The sequence below is a fragment of the Hyposmocoma kahamanoa genome, unplaced genomic scaffold (genome assembly GCF_003589595.1).
Source record: "Hyposmocoma kahamanoa isolate Upper Pololo Valley unplaced genomic scaffold, ASM358959v1 101, whole genome shotgun sequence".
NCBI classification, from domain to species: Eukaryota; Metazoa; Arthropoda; class Insecta; order Lepidoptera; family Cosmopterigidae; genus Hyposmocoma; species Hyposmocoma kahamanoa.
In genome coordinates this window covers 3,106,378-3,128,640 of record NW_020653333.1, presented here as the reverse complement: position 1 = coordinate 3,128,640, position 22,263 = coordinate 3,106,378, and the positions used below count along the sequence as shown (strand labels likewise).

Below are 22,263 nucleotides of genomic sequence, written 5' to 3'. Positions count from 1 at the left end.
TGTTGAGCGTTAGTATCGCGTGTTACATGTTTCATTGTGCAATAAAATTTAGATTTACTTGATTTTTATTGTAACAATCGCGGAATAAGTGAAGAATGGCCGAAAAATATGATAATAATGGATATGGTGGAGGTGATTTTAAGCGAAATTCGACTCAAGACTTGCAACAGTCCGAAGACGCGGTACAAGATGGCGAGGATGGACCAAAATTGAATGAAAAAGCCGGCGAATATATGAGAGATCTTCTTGGCGAAAAAATCAAATTGAACAATTCAAAATTCCCCATATCTACTAAGCTTATTGATGCAGGTAAAGTGTAAATACCTTATTACTATTCTATGGCCGACTTATTTTGGCATATGGCGTTTTTTAGTATAATCACGAAATATCGATTTAGCAGATTCAATAATTTCTTTATATTTCATTGCTTAATACACGCATTGAACAGCTTAAGTAAGCTTATGGAACTTCAGTGCAGCGAAATATAATACCACAAACCTATATTATTGCCAAAAATGATGTAATGTTATTTTGGTCATTGACCTGGAGTAAAAAAGTATCCGGTACAGAAAATTGAACACATAAGGAAAGTCAGGTCAGATGAGAACTTTGTATGCCTACTGTGACATACATTGTTTTATCAAGATTGTGTGTATATTATATGTAATCTTTCATTGTTAAGAGATTGGTTGTTTATTTATCTTTATTTACCAAGTTGCAAGATAGTGACCTTATAATGTAATAAGGTAATGAACTTTATTATTTTTCAATTTCTTTCTCTACTTTATTTTCTCCTTTTTCTATTTCTCATTCTGTTTTCCTTATTATTTCTTTTGTTATGAATTTGTCTCATCTGTAGGGTTAGCATGATATGGCGCGACTTGCGCGAGAGCGACATTGATAACTCGCGACAGAGGTGGGCGCTTAATCGAAAAGTACTTAAAAAAGTTTGGGCTCAACTGTACAATACCTACACTCGAGTTGAGAGTTGAAATTAATATGGTGAATAGATTACATAGTTAGTAATCTAATCCTAAAATATTAACTTACGGAAACTCGTAGTTTTGATAATAAAAATTATTGAAATATTCTAAAATAAATGATACGAAACAAGTTTTGTAGGTTAAGAAGCACGGCGTTTGGTTGTTATATGAAAAAGCAGCACGAGCCGAGCGTGTCGCGGCAGAGGCCAGCGAATAGCGCAAGTGAAATAGTTTGCGTTTCCGAAATTATATTAAATTCAAAATTAAAATTTTAATTATATTAAAATCATTTACAATTTTGCATTTTTGCTCAGTTTTAAGGTTAAATTTGCTTTGTCATATAACTCAGGAAGGTGGTTCCCTAACTCCCCGGTCACAGAGGGTCTCAGGAGGTAGGGCCCCTCACCCCCATAGAGAGAATCAATTACAATTTTTGCATTTTTGCTCGGTACCGTAACTCCCCGCTCAAAGTAGGGGTTTGGGGGGGCTCCCCTGCAAAAACAAAAATTAATTAAATTAATCCGAACAAAAATTAAGAGTGTAGGTATTGTACAGTCCTACCCATTATACATACGTTTACTGCCTCTGTGGCCAAACAGTTACCATGCTGGACTGTCACGCAGAGGGCCCAGGAACGATTCCCGGGCCGGGAGAAATATTTGTATGGCCTACACTTATTACTCTCGTGAGTTCGGGGGTAATTGGTACTTGGTGTAACGGGCTAGTGTCCGCAACTCGACGTCAAGGCGCCTATTTTGCGTGTACGACCAGCCTGGCTACGAAAAAATCAATCAAATTTGTATTCTACAAAAATCTCACCCCTCTGTAACATAAATTTTTATTTTATCTATTTGCCCAAGCTTTTATGTGGACCATCTTTGGATATAAATATATAAAATTCTCAAACCACCTTCACATATTAGTGGTGGCTTGAGAATTTACCTTAGTGGCCCCATGGTTTGTATTATAGGCACTGGATGAGTAGTTCTCGGCTATGATTTCTGGGAGGACCAATTTAGGAAATTAATGTTCTGGTCTGGGTAGTTCCCTGTACCGAATTCTGATACTCATAGTACAGAAAATGCATGGTAATTGATATGATTATCGGGCACATAATTATTTTTATTATCTAATCCTATTTATTACCCAGTATTGTCCATGGGTTAGGTTAAATTATAAATTAGTTTTTTTTTATTGTATTAAAACTTAGACACAGGTGGTCTACCAAAACGTTAAGTGGTTACTGCGGTTATTGACCCGTGTCTACAGAAGTATGAATAACATTGTAAACATCTTGCCAGCTGTGGGGCATTACACCATAATTAGAAACTGATGAAATTTAAATTGCATTACTTACATTACCTGTTTTTTTAATATTGTATTTCTATATTTTTTATTTAGTTGCACAAAAAGAAATGCTCACCATTGCTGTACAACATTTTCCTCTTGGACATAATTAGGCAAAAGTCCTTTTAATAAATTGTAAAGTTGTAGAGAAATTTATTACCAGTGTTGTTTAAAATGAAATTTCCTTAAAAGCCACAATTCTGGGACCAGACGGCCTAAAAAGGCATTATGATTCTGCCAATATGGCGAATCTTGGCAGAATCATAATGTCTAGAAGCATAGTAAATTTTTAGCCCTGCAGTATACTATAAACATTGGTGAATAATCATACTTATCAACACAATTGCATTAAGCTAGTTGCAAAAGAAAAGGTTGTAATAAGGGCGAAAAAGTTTTTCCACTTTTCCTCGGCGGTCCTAGCGAACGCGAGTTGTCTTTGTCGCTCTCATTGCATGGACACAAGGCTTTTTTTTTGACTGGCTCAAGCCAATTTCGAGTTAGTAATTGTGGTAATTCCCTTGCTCACCGACTATTACACATCGACACCTACGTAAATGTCGAAATTGACAAGTTTACAGGGGAGCGTTTTAAAGTTCTCCGTTTTATTCAGCAATAGCTGCTCGTTACATTGAGTGATCATCTAACCGATATCTAGGATTTTATAATACTCTATGTGAGTAACAACTTTGCCGACTAAAACAGAAATGCTAAAGTCACGTGCTATGCTTATTTCAGTGAATTCAGAACTTTAAAAGGCTCCCTGGTAAACTTGGCAATTTCGACATACAATACATTACGTAGGACGGATCCACATCAATCTAACCCACCTTTTGCAAACAATTTACCATTATTAAAATTAATTTCTACTACTATTATACTATACTTTGACCACTACATTTATTTATAAATAAATAAAGAACAAAGTTCTTTACAAGTTTTATTTCTTTAACAGAGGTGGCCCGTGTGCAAGCTACAGGCAAAATCGTCAGAGACGCCAAATATCTGGATGTATACCGTGAGAAGCCCGTCAAAGTTACAGTCAAAGTCCTTGTGCCTGTCAAGGAACATCCAAAGGTATAAATTTATGTGTTAATCAACACATTTTCTTTATAGATTTAAAATCATATCACTAAGGTGTGAGTTTCATTGTCAAAATTTGCTGGCCCATAATGAAATAAAAAACCACTGGAGGTTATTGCCGCATTTTGGTTAGTTTTAATTTCCTACATAATTTCACGTCATATTGCACGCATGTGATTGGTTGATTTCCTGCTGCATTGTTAATGCCGATGGAATAAACGATAAAAAAAAAATAATTTGGTGTTTGTATCTAGTAAAGATAACCTTTCTCAATTTTTTTGTACTAGTTCAACTTCGTGGGTAAACTGCTGGGACCGAAAGGAAACACAATGAAGCAACTGCAAGAGGAGACCATGTGCAAAATGGCAGTTCTTGGACGTGGATCTATGAGGGACAGGTATGCTCTCCTTTTATTCTTTTATAGTTAAAGTGCCAGATGATGAATATTAATCAGAGATAGCTCGATTAGGAGAAAATTCTTGCCTTCTTAGATGGTGCAAAATCAGAACCTGTTACTGGGGAGAATCTCCTAATAAAGACCAAAAGTAATTATACAGTGTTATTTGCAAAATAGTAACGACATCGCAGGCCTATATTACTAATATTAGTAACAACTTTTATTCTATGAAATACGACAATTATTTTTTTTATTGTATGTATGTCATGCGATAACTCTGCGATATTACGGCCGCCGAAAATACGGCATTTGTGAACCGATTTGAATGATTGTTTTTTTGTTGGAAAGAGGGTAGTCCCATTTAAATTTTAAGAAAATATTCCACCTCTAAGGGTGGCAAACAAAAAAAAATTTCGGTGAGTGTGCCCATGAGCTCCATCAGCTCATCTCACCCGCCCCCTTTTACCATCGGATATTCAGACATACGGCGAGATATCATGCTTACTTGGTCAATATTCCCTTCAGGGGTACTAAGCGCTTTTCATCATCTTTTATTATGTGCACAGCCCAGGAATGGAATTCTTGCCTGCGACTGTGTTTCCGAACTCATACGACCCGGGTATATATTTATAAGGTGCGACTGAACAGGCATCTTCCATCGTCGATGCTTTGCTCCAGAGCTAGATAGTGATCAAGAGCTAGTCCATTTAATTCAAAGAAAGGAAAAAAGTTCGAACGTGGAAGCGTCTCCTCCTCGTGCTATTGCACTTTGTTGTGTTACTGTACAGAGTTATCACCGTTTCGAGCGATCTATTTAAATATTTTTATTTTATACGAAAGTAAAATCTGATGATTTATTAAGTCATGGAACAAAAGTTGTTTATGATGTTAGTAATATGGTCCTGCAAGTTTGTTGTATTTTACAAGTAAGCTTGTGTAGTCAATGTAGAGACAAAACACACTGTGAAAGAGTTTTTCCGGGGAAGTACTACCACCTTACCTATTTCTGTCGTCAAGCAGTAATGTCAGCATTACCGTGTTCCGGTTCCGGTTTCGGTCCGGAAAGGTAAGGGAGCTGGTGAAAATTACAGGCACATGGGACTTGTCACCTTATGCCTCAGGGTGTCGTGCGCAGTGGCACTGCAACTGTTATGGACAGGCGTGTCACCCTGAAACATAAGTTGACAAGTCCTATGTGCCTGTAATTACAGGAAATGAAATTTCATCAGCGCCCTCGCCCTTCAAAACCGAAACACAGTAATGCTGACATTACTGCTTGGCAGCAGAAATAGATAAATAAAGCATTTTTTAATGTATTGTTATAACACCTGCATCGGTTAGAGCTCTTTTCTGTAAATTTAACTGCCTGGATTGGGCTTATTTGTGGTAACAGTCTCAACCCCTCTACTAACTTATGCACCAATGAGAGTAATCAGGACTATCTATACAGCATCTCAACCCACCTGATAACAAGATAACCTGTATGTTTACAGACCTTGTTTGATAATTATGCCTAACTGCACTATCTTTTGAGTTTACTAAACTTACATGCGGAGTTTTTCAACTTCAAAACACGTCGCCATGATATTGTTTATCTTTATAAGAATTTCTATTCTACATAATAATCTCGATTGCACCTATTTAGTTCATTAACTTTGTAGAAAACAATACAGAGCACATTAAACTAAAATAAACATCTTAGTTTCTTAAGTATACAATTGTTTTATTGTTACAATACATTATAATATAAATCTCTTATTGTATTACCACAAATAAATAAGCCTTGTGTATTAAGGGAAGCCGCTGACTTTTTTTATTGAGGTTCAAACAGTTTTTCTATAATTTTCAAATAAAACATTTAGCTTATTATTAAATGAGCAAGTATAACGTGTGACTAAAATCGAGCAATGATACGTTAATATAAATTATTGCCGGTTTTCAAGATCAGAAGCTCAAATCATCTCGATTTATTTGTAGCGTTACAATTGTCACTCACTTCTATCCGATAAACCACACTCACTGTATCCACACGCGAAACTGAAGTCGAAGCGTGTTTGTTTTTATTCATGTAAGCACTGGTTCAATTTTTACATATTGCATACATGTATACCACAACACAAATCACACTGGAGTAGGCAGAGACCGTGAACCTCCATTCACTATGCACCTGACAAATCTAAAGACATCACTACCTATTACACAGCTGCTATTAACATAATTATAATAACAATAACGCACATACACTCATAGTCCCGCACTGGGAATCCCTGTATCACAGGTGCCATGGACAAACACATAGACAACCACAAATTACACCTAAACTCACGAGAGAAATAAATGTAGGCCATACAATTATTTCTCCCGTCTGGGAATCGAACCCGAAAAGCGACCTCTGCGTGGCAGTACAGCATGGTGACCGTTCGGCCTCGGAGGTAGTTATTACTTTGTAGCTGTTATTTAGAATGTAATGTATTTGTAGACGTAGAGCTCCTAGTGTCCTATTTCTATCTCCAAGCGATGAAACTTAAACTTAATTATACCAAAACTGAATTTGAAAATATGACGTAAATGCTATTTTAAAACATTAAAGTTAAAACTTAAACATGCTAAACATGCTCATCTGAAAAATTTTGTCTATGTCTATTTACAAAGAAAGAGGAACCCCTAAAATTTCTTGCACATTCTTCTCAGAGGAATCGGCATTACTATTGAGTTGACAATTTTAAATGTAATTTACTTGTTTATTGACTTATTGAATAAAAAGGTATTTTGGATTTGAGTCACAACATGCAAAGTGCTTAAAAGAGACCACAGATAATCGCAGCAAAGCGATTCGTTCTGTGCACCGTTTAGGTTCTCGGGTTTCTCTCAGAGAAAAGTTTAAGGAGACTGTATCATGACTATGGCATCACAGTACATTTACTCAAATATTTTATAAGCCCGTAAAATATACATAATTTCCATAAGACAGAAGATATCCATAATATTAACCTTAGAACTACGTCCAAACTCATGGTACCACGATTTCGTTTAACTAAGGTAAACGAGTCTTTTAAGGGGAACTGTATACGTTTTTACAATAAGATTCCAAATAATATATTAAGATCATTCCCTAAGTTTAAGACTTACATTAACAGTATTTTCGTTGAAAAGTCATATTACAATATTGAAGAGTATGTTTTAGATAAAGAAGTATGGAAAGACAACTAGAGTCTAGATTCCACACAATTATGATTTAAAGTGTATTCTGTAGCATTTCAGTTTATTTGAAAAGAGCAATAGAGGTTTCTTGCTCGTTTTTCTTAGGGAGGCTAGCATAGTGAACGAGTAGTAGCTTAAAAAATGACGTTTTCAAGTGTAAAAATTTTACCTATGGAATAAATGACTTTGATAATTAAAGTCCTAGATCCTTTCGCAGATCATATTTGCTTAACCACGTAGTACAATAAATTGAATACACACTTACAAATAAAATTTCATTACAATACACAATTGTACACCTCAATTTTATTATTTATTTATTACATGATTAAAAGTGAACTTGTGTATAAGAATAAAATTAAATTATTGATAGTACAAGCAAGTTATAATGTGGTAAGTTCTAAGTATGTGGACTTTGTTATAGTGTATTTTTGCTTTCAATCTAGACAAAAAGAAGAAGAACTCCGAAACTCCCTAGATCCGAAGTATTCGCACTTGTCAGACGAGTTGCACGTGGAGATAAGTGCGCTGGCGCCACCGGCTGAGGCGCATGCGCGGATTGCGTACGCCTTGGCAGAGGTTAAAAAGTATCTCGTGCCAGATGCTAACGACATGATCAGGCAGACCCAGATGAGAGATATTATGGACAGAGGTAAGTAAACCATAAAATAAAAATCTGAAAGTTATTTCTAAATATTGAAATAAAATTTTACCACTTATGATATGTTCAATATGACACGCACCCCACTGTTTTATAGTTTATATCTGTGGCTCTAATGAAAAGGGGTATAAGTCAAAGAACCCACCTTTTCCACGAGATGCGAAAAACAGTTTAACAAGCTTAAGATGATATTAAGCGTTAAGTGCTTTTCGCGTTTCCTTTTAAAGTTGATTTTTTTACTTGTACCCCTTTTCATTAGAGCCACGGATATAATATTCCCAGTGTCTACATACTAGAATCCTTTGGTTCAATCCATTTTAAACAAAAAGTAAACAAACAAGTCACTGACCCGACCACAGACGGTATAGTGATGGCCAATTTCAACAAATCAATTAATTAATTCAATGAATATCGATTTGTTTAATTAAGTCATACTAACGGTTTTCATTACATAAAGGATTTGCCAAAAGGGAAGCTCCTTTCGTGCACCCCACTTGATTGCAGTAATAAGAATCCTTTTCTGTTGCCTAGGAGTGCGGCCCGGTCCCCCCGGTCGCATCCCGCCTCGCATGCCGCCGGCTCCCCCACCGATGTCGCGGCCCATGCCCGCCAAGAACAAAGTCATCAGCATCCTCGATCGTGCACGCTCTGCTATGGAGTCCTCGTACAGCTACGATGATCCATACGCTTCAGAGCCTCCGGTCAGTTCTCTGCCAGTGTCTACTATTTTCTCATCATAGACAGGTGATACCGGCCTTGTTCGGACTACCATAGTGCAGCAATGCTGTGTTGCAAAATCGTTGAAAACCAAGTACAAAGATCCGACAGGCAAGCATTATATGTATATTCCTGAGGTCCACTGGTTCGTTCCGTGGCTTAGTTGGCATAGCGTCTGCCACGGTTTGCTAGAAGACGTCGGTTCTTATCCGGCCGGGTTATTAATAATTATAACAAATTAGTGGAGTAATTTCACAAAAGTAATTGGATATCTATTCAATACAAATTTAATACTCTACTAGTTTGTTATTATTGCTACAAATATTGAACAGACACGAAAAAAAACTTCGATCCGGCTGGACGAACCCAACGACTTCGCCACACCGGTGCTATATAATATTAAAAGTATTTATTACAGAATCTTGTCCATAATGTTATTAACAAAATCGTGTTAGTAAGTTTGACAATAGTAAAATAAAAATTATATTCTCGTGTGTAGCTTCACCCAATGCTGTAAGGCTGGTTTCACAGCTTTGCGTACGGACTGTCCGCCTGCGGGCCACCCGAATGAGTAGCATCCGCAGTGCTCTGAGTCGTATGTTTAATTTAGTGCGGATATTCACAGACGACAGTCGCGCCTACAATGAACCCACAGGTGACTTGTGCGGAGTTCACGCGGAGCGTGTTCAGTACGGAGCATCGAGTATATAACTAGAAATGGAGACGAAATGTCATTTAATTTGTTTGAAAACTATTAACTGCCAAATCATTACGGTGGCAACTGCCAGCCCGAATTCGAAACAAGGGACGGGAGTCGTCATTCGTTTCACATCAAATCGACCAGTTTAACTTGAACTTTGCTATAATGGCCGAAAATTGAAAAATTACATATTTAATTACCAATAATTATAATAATAATATATTTATTTCAGACAACTATTTAGTCCACATGTGTTATTAACAATTTTATTCTTAAAAATTATGTTAGTAGGCACTAAATCTAAACATTATTAAATTAAAAATAAAAACATGAACATTTGAGGCAATTAAAAAAACCAATGAAATGTGATTCCCTTTGTTTTCTAATTAGATGTTTTGCTGTTTTTCCCACACCACCGAATGGAACAGCCCCCATTGTTGGAGATATTATCTTTATGACAATAAATACAATGTTTTTGTAATATACGGAGACGTACACATAGGTCAGTTGTTGTCGCTGTACTATGGCAGCTTTCTAATTTGTGATCTCAGCGCAAACGAAAGTTGTTATTTAAAAGTGATAAAGGCCCTAAGGATGAGTTGTCCGGGATGGGTGGCCCTTATTTCGTCTCTATTTCTGGTCATGTACTCGATGGTACGGAGCAATCCCCGTCACTGTAAAACGATGTTCTAACGCCACACGTGTTACTCCTTCCCAGTGCTCCGTGCGGACGGTCCGCAAATAATTTCGCACTGCTCTGAAACCAGCCTAACATTGAGAGTTCCACCAGTCTTATAAACTTACTCCAGAATCCATTGGTAAAACCGCGAAAGTGGCTAGCATGGAGGCGCATCGTTTTCTCATTATACCATAGAATTTATATACTCTTTTATGTACTTATTCATTAATGATACATCGTTTATATTATAAGAAATTTAAGGCTGTCACAGTGAATATCACAACCATTAATAATATTTTAACGAGCTTTTTACCGCTTGCCTTTTTTGTTAAATAAATGCATAAAAATTATGTCGTACAGTCACATCAGTTACCTGATGTTTAAACCAAGTATTTGTAAGAAAGAAAAGTTTGTAAGAAGAAAAAAGGCCCGATGGTTTCATTTGAGGAGTTATGTGTCTTTGTAATTTTCGGGGAGTCGGGATCTTTTTTTTTCTTTTTTTCAATATCATAGAACGTCGATTGAGGAAGTATAATGATGCAAAAACAATTCTCTTATGGTTATTTGTTGCGTCCAAGATAACGTTGCCATTATCGAGTCTGGTTAGCGTCAGATGTTATCTTCGTATGGTGCTGTGGTACATCAAGGGTTTCTTATTTTTTATGGGTCTTAGCGCTATTGCTGATCATTCCTTAACTGGGGCATTATAGTCCAGTTATCCTGCATGCAATCATACTGTTCACGTGCAAGTGTGATGAAAAATAAATTAATTAACAAACGCTCTCCTTTCATGGCACCAATATTTTAGTATTTAATAGCAGTAGAGCTCCTTGTTAAGGAGTTCGTCCAGGGAAGTACTACTACCTTAGCTGTTTCTGCCGCCAAGCAGTAATGTCAGCATTACTATGTTCCTGTTTTGAAGGGTAAAGGTGCTGATGAAATTACAGGCAGATGGGACTTGTCAACTTATGTCTCAGGGTGTAAGACACACCCGCAGTGCCCCTCAGATCTTTGCGATTTAAAGCTCTGAGTGGCACTGCAACTGTTATGGACAGGCATGTGTAGCTTGCGATCAGCGCACGCTTATTCGTCCCGTCACTTGATATTACATTTAAAAAAATCATCCGCCCGTCACCCTCCGAATCGTCTGGATTTTTATTGTATACTATAGTAGTTTATGTGACTTACATAATCAAAGGCATTAAAACACGAGTGTGGGTATATGAAACGAGCCGACAGGCGAGTGTTTTAATGCCTAATTATGTACAGTTACATACACTGCTTTATCTACACACATATTATAAGCTCTCTGTGATGTGTTCAGGAACCGCACTTTACGACTGGCGAAATGGCGGCAAATAAAAACTTCTCACGCATGTCACACAACCGGAGTTGATGACAAACTAGAATCGACCCCAACTATCATATCGATCGATATCAAGTAACGTGTGAAATTGTCAAAAATTATTGCTATTGACATTTCATTTCGAGTAAAACTTCATCTCGACTGATATTAGAATTGAGGTCAAATCAAGTTGTTTTGTTTTTCAGAGATGTTCGAAATTTGAATGTGATAATAACATAACGCAACGATAATATATAAAAAATAACGAAGCAATAATAACATTTTCACAGATAAGAAATTTGTTCTAACAAAACAGTTTACCTTTATGCTGGTCGTAATTTGCGGTTTTTGAACACATTATAGAGAGTTTATGTTATGTGTGTAGATAAACACTTTAATTTTGTTTTACTAACACTTGTATGGACCGCCTTCTGAAGCCTGAAATAAAGTTCTTAGGTTTTCGCGATTGTTACACATCGGAAATGAAACTATTTTTCCGGATTTAAATCGTGTATATTTGTTTTAGTTTATTCTAATTTCTATTATTAATTAATAATAAATTGAACTGAATAAAAATTCATTCAATAAAATAATTTGTAAAACCTAAGATAGCGTAAATTGGAATGTTTCTTTGTAAAATTAAAAATAAGGTATTTAATTAATAACTATTGTAACTATAGTGAATAAATAGGGTGGTTTGCATCAATATTAGACATAACCGGTTGAAGACTGTACCACCTCAGTCAACTGTGACCATGGGACCTGTAAAGGACCGGAAACGTCGGTTTGTTTGAAAAAACAAATATACGCGATTTAAATCCGGAAAAACAGTTTCATTTCCTATGCCTGCAATAAAGTTCTTTTTTAAATGAATACCTTTGCGCCCCCAGGTGCGCGGCCCCCCGCCCCGCGCCCCCGAGCCGGACTTCTACTTCGAACGCAGCCACGACCGCTACTACGAGGAGGACTACTACAAGGAGCCGGCGCCGTCGCGCGAGTTCAAGGCGTCGGCGCGCGAAGTGGGCACGCGCCGCCCCATGCCGCAGTCGCGCCCGCAGCCGCACTACGCGCGCGCCTCGCCCTACGCGCGCCCGCCCAAGTAGTGTCATAGTTGGTATACTCCTTAGCGGCCCAGGCGCGCGGGGCTGGTGGACGCCAGGTGCTGGCTCTCTCACTCTCATCGTTCTGTACTAGGACAAGTAGGGTTGCCACTAATCTCGCGCTAAATTGAAATATCGCTCCTTTTCAAGAATAGTGGCTCATACCAACATAATTCATATTTCGCACCCCCTCGTGGAAGAATGGCATAACGACTGTGAACTGGCAGTCGGTACTATCTCAATTTTGACAAGATGAAGAAAAAAATTGTTTGCGTCATTTATATAGCATCTGGATTATTAAATAAAAATGCGTAGTTTTTAAGTATTTTTATTACACCTGTATGTATGCACACTACGTATTTTTATGTATTAAACCAGATGCTATATATATATTTTTTTTCCATCCTGTAAAGTTGTCAAAATTGAGATGGTACCGGTTGCCAGTTCACAGTTGATAAGTGGAGTTTGTTGCAGTGATGTTTATTGCTTAATTAGATACAGAAAAATATAACCACATCCTCTCCAATTCTTTTAATTCTATCGACTAATATTCTATTCTATTTTTAAAAAGAAGGATGGCTTCTCTTTTAGAATTTTGCCAATGTCTAGTCAGTCATGGGAGTTACACTTTTATTTATTTTCCAATGTTTAAACATTTAACGCTGCTCTTTAGTCTATTCCAATTCTGAAACAATACAACACGACACAATATAGGTACCATCACCATTAATGATATAAATAAAATAAAAATAAATAGTGTTATAATTTAAGTTTGTTAATACTAATAAAATCAGTAATTAATTTCAGTAGAGGATTTGAAAAGACATATAGCAGAAACTGGAAATTTACGGGACGCGGAATGGACGGTGGAAGACTATCGTAGATGGAACAAGTTCTGGAAGGGCAGCTGAAAAATATATGGTCTGGGGTACCTTCATCTAGGCCACATTCACAAATTGAGTTATCCCGTATTCTAAGTTTTGCCAGATGGACCGGGGTGCAGGCATGACCAAGGCGAAGTCGGCATATCGTAGAAGTTACAGATTTACTGAATCTTTTAAGGTTAAAAAACCAAGGTTTTTTGGGGATACTTATTTGGATATCAGCATAGTACTTGCCCTTGATAAGCTTGATTTTATTCCACTCATTGCTCCATGAGGAAAACATATCATTGGTAGCTAAAGGCAGGAGATCATAGGTATATGTCCTATAATGATTAAGGCAACCTGTTTGGATAGCGTTTTTCGCCAGTATGTCTACGGTTTCATTGCCTTGGATCCCGCTATGACCTGGAATCCACGCCAATACAACCTGAATGTTATTACTATGGCATTGATACAAGACCTCCTTGATCTTCAGGATATTATGGAATTTACTTTTACTAACAAATTGGTTTGCCAGAATAGCCTGTAAACAGCTTTTTGAGTCTGAAAAAATTATACTTTTGTTCAGTTTGTGAGATTCAACATAACTGAGAGCTTCAAGTAGGGCAGTAGATTCTCCTGTGAATATTGATGCCTGAGATGGGCATTTACAGTTCAGAATAATTTCATATTTTGGGATCCATACAGCCGCACCGACACAACCATCAGCAGCCAGCTTGGAAGCATCCGTATACATAGTCAACCAGCCCTGCCAGTCCTTAGCCAAGGCCTTATTAAACTGTCTGTCTGCAGCAGGGGAATCTTTGTAAATACCAAAGTCCAAGATTATCTCAGGTTTAAATATTATTACATCATAAAGACAAGAAAAAAGGGGATTTTTAGCGCATTGGAAAACGGGAGAATTGATTTTGATAAATTTGTGGTAACTTTTAAGAATGCAGGGTATATCTTTGATTTGCCAATATTTAGAAGATCTAGTTAGATCAGACAGTTCGTGAAGCTTGGCCAGAAGAGGGTGAGGAGATAGTTGCGCCACCTTGTACAAAAATCTATCAGCGAGAAACTGCCTTCTTAAAAAGAGAGGGGGTTCCACACACTCAACCTGGAGAGCATTTATTGGTGTAGACTTCATGGCTCCAATGATGAGACGGAGACACTTTGATTGGATTTTGTCCCACAAATTGAGGGCAGTTTTATGACACGGTTCCAATAAAAACGAGCCGTAGTCAAAGTGACTACGGATTATGGCATTGTACAATATTTTTTGACAGAATGGGTGGGAACCCCACCAAGTGCCTGACAGGGAGCGGAGAATATTAATGTTAGTCTCACACTTTTTGGCAATAAAGTTTAAATGAGGGACGCCCGTCAATTTGGAATCTAGTATGAGCCCCAGAAATTTGAAATTGTCAAAGATTGTTATACGCTGGTCTAGGATATTGACTGGAACTTGTGGGGTAAACTTTTTCCGGGAAAAAACCACTACACCACTTTTAGGGGCAGACAAAGAAAGACCATGGTCAGTTAGCCAATCGCCTAAGTACTGTAAAGCAGTATTCAGACGGAGACCGATGTCATCCAGTGACGAGCCGTGGGCATAAATAGTCAGATCATCAGCATATTGGAGGATACTACAAAAACCGCTCACTGATCTTTCCAGATCATACGTATAAATATTGTACAGCAAAGGACTGAGAACAGATCCTTGCGGAAGACCCCTCCAGACGCTCCTTGATGCGACAAAGTTTCCTTGGAAACGAAACAAGCATGTCCTACACGAGAAGAGATTAAAAATGAAATTGGTCAATCTTACCGGGATGCTCAGCTGATGCATTTTTTGCCTGAGCAGGGGAAGAATCACACTATCATAAGCAGCGGAAATATCCAAGAAAACACCAATCAGAGACTCATTCTTTGAGAAGGCCAGGCGAATATCAGAGACCAGGAGGCTTATGCTATCCATAGTGCCGCTACCCTTCCTAAAACCAAACTGGCTTTTAGCTAAAATATCTCTATTTTCCAAGAGCCACTCCAACCGATTTTTAATAAGATGTTCCATGATTTTCGCTAGGGTAGAGGATAACGCAATGGGACGATAGTTGGAAGAGTCTGTAGCATTTTTGCCTGGTTTCAAAATAGGGATAACCACATGCGTCTTCCATTCCTCCGGAGGACACCCTGAGAGGAATATGGAGTTAATAATTTCTAAAAATGTCATCTTAGCAGAAGTCCTCGCATTTTTCAAGAAGGAATATGGTATTCCATCTACTCCTGGGGAGGAGTCCTTAAGTTGGTCCAAAACTAGGAGCAGTTCTGAGAACGAGAATGGGTCATTCATACGATCTGGAGAAGCCAAGGCGGCAGCAAATGCAGAAGCCTCCTCTTGACTGGGGACCCATGGAGGGCATAGCTTGTTCACAAAACCATCGAGCCAACATGAAGGATCGAAGCTGGAGGGATCGTTATTGCGTTGAGAACAGCGAAATCTTTTGATGTTTTTCCAAATGATAGAAGGAGGAGAGCGGGGTGAAATGGTTTCGCAAAACCGCAACCAACCAGATTTTTTCTTCTCTGAAAGAAGCCGTTTGGCTTGGGCCGCTGCATTCTGGTAGTGTAAAAAGTTATTTGTGGTCATAGAGCTGTTATACTGGGTTTCAGCTTCTTTTCGTTTAGTAACAATAGTAGTACACTCGTGATCCCACCATGGAGGGGAGGAGATTAGGCTCCGAGGTGAGTTTTTAAGGGGGATAGAGGCCATTGCGGAAGAATTTATTGATGCTACAAATCTGGAATAGGTTTCTTGAAGGGATAAATCCCCAACACTGGGCAGGGACTGTAGCTCTAAATCCAGACATTGACCATACTTGTCCCAGTCAGCCTTAGAGGTGTTAAATTTTAATAGAGAAGAGTGTTGCTTCGATGGAGTGCAGCTGCTTGTTACAGAAACGAGTATGGGGAAATGATCACTTCCGAAAGTATATGGAAGAGTCCGCCAAGAAGAACTGGGCACTAGGCTTGGAGAGCACAAAGTAATGTCCACAGCTCGTCTTGTATCCTGGAGAGGGAAAGATCTACGTGTCGGAGATCCATCGTTGAGGAAACATATATTAAACTCATCAAAGATGTCTAATAAAAGATAGGAGAATGTGTCATTTTTATAGGAACCCCAAGCAGTGTGGTGACTATTAAAGTCCCCAAAGATCATGAGAGGGGAGGTAATACTAGAAAACAATAGATTAAGCTCAGGAATGAGGGAGTGATGTGGGTGGGGAATATAGACAGACATGAATGAGATATTAAAAGCCCTGACTGCAACAGCATTAATTTCATTAGTATTGTGGTCAGGGAGGGAAATTTTATGGAAAATAATTGAGTGTTTTATTAAGATTAGAGTACCTGCGTACCCATCTGCACGATCCTCTCGGACACATGTATAGCCCGGGATACGGAAAAAGGATCCCGGAACCAGCCACGTCTCCAAGAGGACGATGATAACGGGTTTATATTTATTTATAAGGTATATGAGATCAGGTTTTTTAGGTCTAACACTCCGACAGTTCCACTGCAGAAGGTACAGATCCATTGTAAAATTTATTGACGATAGGGGAAAGTTTATTAAGCACGTGGGACGGTAAATCAGTGTCATCAAAACGGGATAAGATATTTAAAAGTGTAGAAAGTAGTAAATCGAGGAAGTTGTCATTATCTGGTGTATTAGACCTATTTAATAAGGCGGAGCCGTTAGGTAAAGAGGAAGAGGGAGTTGCGATTAATTCCATGTGGGTTTGGTTGTCATAGCCTGAGGTTTGGTGGGGTGGCTTTGGTTTCTGGTTTATTGTTACGGTTTTTCTATATGAAGTGGTGGCTGGACGGGAGGGTTGTGGAAAGGACAATGTGTCAGATGGTATATGTGTGGATGTAGATGCAACGTCGGCGAAAGACCGTCTGACGGCCGGGAAGCGAACAGAGGCTTCTAAGTAAGAGACTTTTTCTTGAGACATCACAAGCTTTATTGACTTTTGCCTTGATAGTTCGGGGCAGTTTTTGTCGTTAGATTGGTGCAAAGCTGAACAGTACAAACATGTTGGGGTGGTTACACTACATGTTTCCCCAGAGTGGGGTTGGGCACATTTATAGCACCGAGGTTTGGACCGACATTGAGCTTTGACGTGGCCAAAGCGGCAGCATTTCAAGCATTGGATGGTGGGGAGGAGATAGCTTTCCACAGGGAGAGAGGAGTAAAACAAGTAAACATGCTGTGGCAAGGACTGGCCAGAGAAAGTGACTACGACTGATTGAGTGGGGATCCACTCAGTAGTATCATTGTGTGACACCTTTCTATTTAGACGGCGGGCTTTAATGATATCACCAGTTCCTGAAGGTAAGACTAGGCTCTCTACTAGTTCGTCCATTGTGAGGTCATTTGGTATACCTCTGATTACTCCCATGCGGGTAATTATGTGGGTGGGGATGATAGCCTTGTAGTCCGCCTGACCGAGGATTGGATTTTGTACAAAATTGTTTGCTTCATGTGCTGAAGCAAATTGCATTGACAGCCTATTGCGACCAACAGCCTTCAGGCTGCCATTTATAATATTTTTAATTTTATTTTTGAATAGAAATTGGCCAAACTTGACAGGTCTTAGTGTTAAACCACTATCTGGGGCAGACTCCAAACGTGAGACTTGAACTACAAATGGACCTTTATCATTAGTAGAATAAATTTTCTTTTCCTCGGCATTGGGGTGCGTATAAATGGTTTGTATAGATGCCGATGGGGTTACAAATTCAGTAACGAGTTTTTTTGGGGTACTGTTATCAGTTTCTGCTATACAGCTTTTCCGTTTACTACCAGATATTGTAGGAGTAATCGACGTAAAAAGGTCGGGGGATGGCGGCAGCGGCCCCGACTCCCCGGATATATCCGGAGGGTCAGTACCGCCTCCTTCAACCTCCATATCAGACATAAAACTACATATAATTTACCTTCACCACGCAAAACACACACAACACAATAAACGGCACGCACAGATATGGGAAATCTACAGAAATAAACAAATTCGCAGTTCAGAGAGTAAGAAAAGGGTCAACAAAATCTTTAGCAAAAAAAAGAGCACGTGTATCTTCCAATCACTCTGACCGAATCTGTTTTCTCGACTAATATTGTAGATAGGGTTAAATGTTTGGCTGTCTGTGATGTGTCTTTGTAACACAGCTGCATTTAGAATGTGCTAAAATTCATTATGGATAAAACAAAACTTTTTATTGGCTAAAATTCACACGTGAAAAAAAATTAAACCCCTTATATGTATGAATTAAGTTGTTTTGAGATACGCCGCTATTCCTGGAAGCCATCGATATATTGAAATACCAACATCGCGAATGGGATATAATATCGTTACTGTCTTTGTATATAATTACCCTATTTGTCTTACTATATACTATGCTTTTTACCTTCATGTTAGGGACAAGTCCGGCCAGCGTAATGCACATTCTCGTACAAAATAAACACTAATTGCAAACGCCTTCTAGGCCCAAAAATAACCTATTTATATTTGTCACAATTGAACAAATTACTTGTGCGCAATGTACGCCAGATTTGTCACTAGAATTTTCTTTTTTTTTTGAGCATGTTTCTCTTATAAATCTTGCATGACGCTTGTCTCCCAAAAAGTTCCTTTACCTAGCGTCGGGCAGAAACACCAGACGGAAGATCCGACTGTACATCCCTTAAGTGTGAAACATAGAGAGCGGGTGCGAGTCGGGCGCGTGTCGGGTTGGGAACACGGCGGGTCTAATTCCTTGTATTTATGTGGACGACAACACCACGCGCGGGCGCGGAATAAATGCAGGTCGAGTCCCGTGCGGCTCTCGTGCTGTGTTGTCGTCCATATAAATACACGGAATTACACCCGCCGGGCTTGACCCGACACGCACCCGCTCTGTGTTTGACGCTTTACTGTCACATAACGATTGCAGCGAACATTAAGAAGTGCATGTCGAAGATCGCTCATATTATCAAATTATGTTAAGTCACCCACTGCGATGAACTGTCTGGTGGACCGCCTAATATCCGAAGAATCCTCTGCTTTCAAGTACACATACTTTTAGAAATAAATAAATAAAACGGCCACATGAAGACTAACATGTCGAAATTTTCGCCTTCCATGCAGAATACCATAAATCATAGTTTTTATAGTCGTCTTTACGATTTTCCGCTTTGCCGTACCCGCCCGCGCCTGGGCATCGTCTTTTTGTTTATTTTTAACCATTCTCTTATTTTTAAGTTATTGTTGTTAACATTTTATGGCAAGTAATTTTTGTACAAATGACTTGTGCCATGCAAATTGGCGATCAACGTAATGCCGATTTTATGTACCTGTGACGACATACTTGCATGCAAGTTGCAATGTTTCATAAAAGCTAAAATGCACAGGCCCGTACCAGGGATATCTTCGACCTCTTTACACGTACTGGTCACTTTGTATATGTGTGCTACGAGCATGCAAATGTGCTTACAAGCTTTTGTATTCGGACCTTAATGCTTTTCTTTGTGATAAACTTACACCGCTAGTAATGCTCAAAATGATATTTATAGGTCTACCAGAATATCATGGCACAATATAATCGAACTGTATATTATCAATGGACACATTGCTTTTTTTTTTCATTATTAGAAGTGTCAGAAATTACGTATGTTTCTCTTGTACACATATTTATACAGATCTTAAAAAGCAGAAGAGTATAGAATAAAATTTTGGTCAATTAAACTGTATATTATAATGTATCTAGAATATTTTTTTCATCATATTCATGCTGCCCACTACTCATTTTAAATAATACACATACAAAATGCGTTGTCTCTCAGAAAGGTCTATAAGTAGTTACTATTCATGTAATAATATAACAAGTTCCTTAGTGAGAGCTGGAGTGTGTACTAGGTTGGGAGGACCTATGTTACAGATCACCAGGCTCTCTCTAGGTGTATAAAGAACGTATAACGTTTGTCTGAATGCCATTAAATTCTGGTACAATTAAACAAAAAAAAAATACAAAGCGATTACGTGTCTTGTAAAAATACCAAAGTGGTCAAGGCATAACTTGTATGCTATATATTCCTAGATGTTTTTACTTTTTCTTCATAAAATACCAAAGTGGTCAAGAAATAACGTGGGTGCTATATTTTTCTGAAATACCAAAATAGCACTGTGTACAAAGTGAATAGTTAGGCACAACTTGATGTTATAATTTGCTAAAATGTTGTTTTTACTTTTTTTTTCAGGACCAGTTCCAAGAAGCGCCAATAATAAGGTGAGTTTCCTAGTTGTTCTGGATCTAAAATCGGGCGCAAAAGAATGAAGATAAAAACTCCAGCAAAAATAGAAAATAACCACAAAATGTGTCCAGTTACATCAAGTACACAATTTATTATAACTAATTTAGATTAATTTAAATCTAACATTTTTCTTTAATTTTATGGACCAAAACTTAAAAACTGTTCCAGATAATTTTACTGTGTAAAAAAATAACCGAAGAATCCATTGTTGGCAAAAAATTTACAAAAATAAATTGTTTAAAAAAGAAGTTGCGATGTAAAATAATTAAACCAAGCATGCAATATAACAACAGCGCGTTGTTTCTTTTCTCATAGAAGATTTCCGTAATAGAAGATTTAGAGTATTGTTGTAGTTTTTGTGAACAAAAACAATTATTCTTAAAACCATTGAAATCTTTGTGTAATTATGTCGATTTTTTAAAATAAGATAAGAAATAAATATTTTCAACATGTTTTGATTTCTCATGTAAAAGCGAGACGCAGTTAGATTTAAACACACTTTCGTTGAAGCCTAAAATTTATTTAAAATTTAACTAAAATGTTTAAAATGGCTTCTTTTCACGTATAGGTGTTAAAACATGTTGAATCTTTAAATGTATTACATTTTTGTGTGACTATGAATGGAATAAATAAACTTAAAAATATAAATAACGATGTTTAATTCGGAGCATAAAATTACAAATCCCGAAAATATAAATAATTTAGACCTTTTTTAATTGGGTTTTCTAATTTACCATTCCACTAGCGTAACGCCTTATCTTATTTAGTATCTATGCTAATTGAGGCTAAAGACCATTTTGTGTCAAATGGTAGATAACGTATATCTGTGCCACCAAAAATCAAGTGGTACGTTGTCTTGCGTGACTGAATACCAAAATGGTCACATGCCATATCAAATTATTGATGTAGTAGTCTTCATTGCTTCATCGCTATGTAAAAACTTATCAGAGTGGTCGATTTCATGTGGATTTAATACACTTAAAATACGCAACAATATAGTATTGGTCAAATGTTAATAATATCTGCGTGGTCACGTCTCTAAATAATATCAATGTGGTCGCCCACACACCTTACATAATATTAAGGGATTTGTTGAATCGCCTGTTATGTTTAAAAGACCCGAGGGGTCATGTACATAAAAAACCAAAGTGGTCTCGGACCACTAAACCTACAGCTAAACGTAATGGTAAGCAAATACATGTCAAAACACATGGGCAAATGGAGAAGTATCACGTTTGTGTAACCAATTACAAAAAACTTTAAAAATGCAGTGAAGTAATTGTATAAACAAAGGCATAATTTCCAGATAATTTTATACAAAAAGTCTGAAATAATTATACACAAAAGGGAACAGTTTCAAAAATAGACAAAAATTTACAGAATCCTAAACCAAGTGAAATCTTGAAAATGAGTGGAAGTGTTATTTATATACTACTAATATAAAGTATATAATATTTAAAGCTGTTCAAGCCAAATGAAAATGAATGGACTTCAGCAATCGACTCAAAATCAAGGGCGGCTTTTCATGGCAGCATTAAAATGGTGAGTTTCTATAATAGTATCTATCCTTAGTGATAACTTTGTTGCACACATTGTAAAATTATTTTTTCAATTCTAGAGCAAGGGCTAAGACTGGCGTTCGTTCGTTCACATTATACATATAGTAGATAGATAAAAGATTAGAGCAGTGGACACATTGACTTACAAATAAATGGACGACGGGTCTAATACAAAAACCACGAAAAAAATGTCCCAAGTCAACCTATTCGAAATTTAAATTGTTATGTCATCGCAGTATCGCGCTGTCCGTAGAACAAATGAAGACTAAAGCGG

General features: G+C 37.7%; 2 protein-coding genes across 5 annotated transcripts; one reads left to right on the top strand and one right to left on the bottom strand.

Moving 5' to 3' along the window:
* The first annotated feature begins 62 nt into the window (after nt 1–62).
* LOC113230171 (KH domain-containing, RNA-binding, signal transduction-associated protein 2-like) lies at nt 63–20,684 on the top strand. Of its 3 annotated transcripts, none has more exons than XR_003310463.1 (7): nt 63–309; nt 3,283–3,404; nt 3,698–3,807; nt 7,455–7,660; nt 8,201–8,370; nt 12,001–12,269; nt 20,377–20,684. XR_003310463.1 is itself a non-coding variant. In XM_026463979.1 (7 exons), exons 1-7 carry the CDS (start codon nt 96–98, stop codon nt 20,399–20,401), a joined length of 1,056 nt encoding a protein of 351 aa, XP_026319764.1. In that variant the 5' UTR covers nt 63–95; the 3' UTR covers nt 20,402–20,468. The 3 variants fall into 3 exon arrangements, 2 of the variants coding, with proteins under 2 accessions (XP_026319764.1, XP_026319773.1); XM_026463979.1 differs by having other exon boundaries at nt 12,001–12,209; nt 20,377–20,468; XM_026463988.1 differs by having other exon boundaries at nt 69–309; nt 12,001–12,220; nt 20,377–20,663.
* Nucleotides 12,761–18,183, bottom strand: LOC113230164. Of its 2 annotated transcripts, none has more exons than XM_026463962.1 (2): nt 13,143–14,720; nt 12,761–12,895 (listed from the first exon to the last, which is right to left on the bottom strand). In XM_026463962.1, exons 1-2 carry the CDS (start codon nt 14,224–14,226, stop codon nt 12,885–12,887), a joined length of 1,095 nt encoding a protein of 364 aa, XP_026319747.1. In that variant the 5' UTR covers nt 14,227–14,720; the 3' UTR covers nt 12,761–12,884. The 2 variants fall into 2 exon arrangements, 1 of the variants encoding a protein (XP_026319747.1); XR_003310462.1 differs by lacking the exon at nt 13,143–14,720 and adding an exon at nt 18,081–18,183 and having other exon boundaries at nt 12,781–12,895.
* Nucleotides 20,685–22,263: the final 1,579 nt, after the last annotated feature.

What these genes read in the sequence shown, in the direction of transcription:
- LOC113230171 (XM_026463979.1), top strand. Translation starts at nt 96, where the DNA reads ATGGCCGAAAAATATGATAATAATGGATATGGTGGAGGTGATTTTAAG. An exon ending in CTGTCAAGGAACATCCAAAG is followed by an intron (nt 3,405 to 3,697) that starts GTATAAATTTAT and finishes TTTTTGTACTAG; the next exon opens with TTCAACTTCGTGGGTAAACT. An exon ending in GAGAGATATTATGGACAGAG is followed by an intron (nt 7,661 to 8,200) that starts GTAAGTAAACCA and finishes TCTGTTGCCTAG; the next exon opens with GAGTGCGGCCCGGTCCCCCC.
- LOC113230164 (XM_026463962.1), bottom strand. Translation starts at nt 14,226, where the DNA reads ATGAAGTCTACACCAATAAATGCTCTCCAGGTTGAGTGTGTGGAACCC.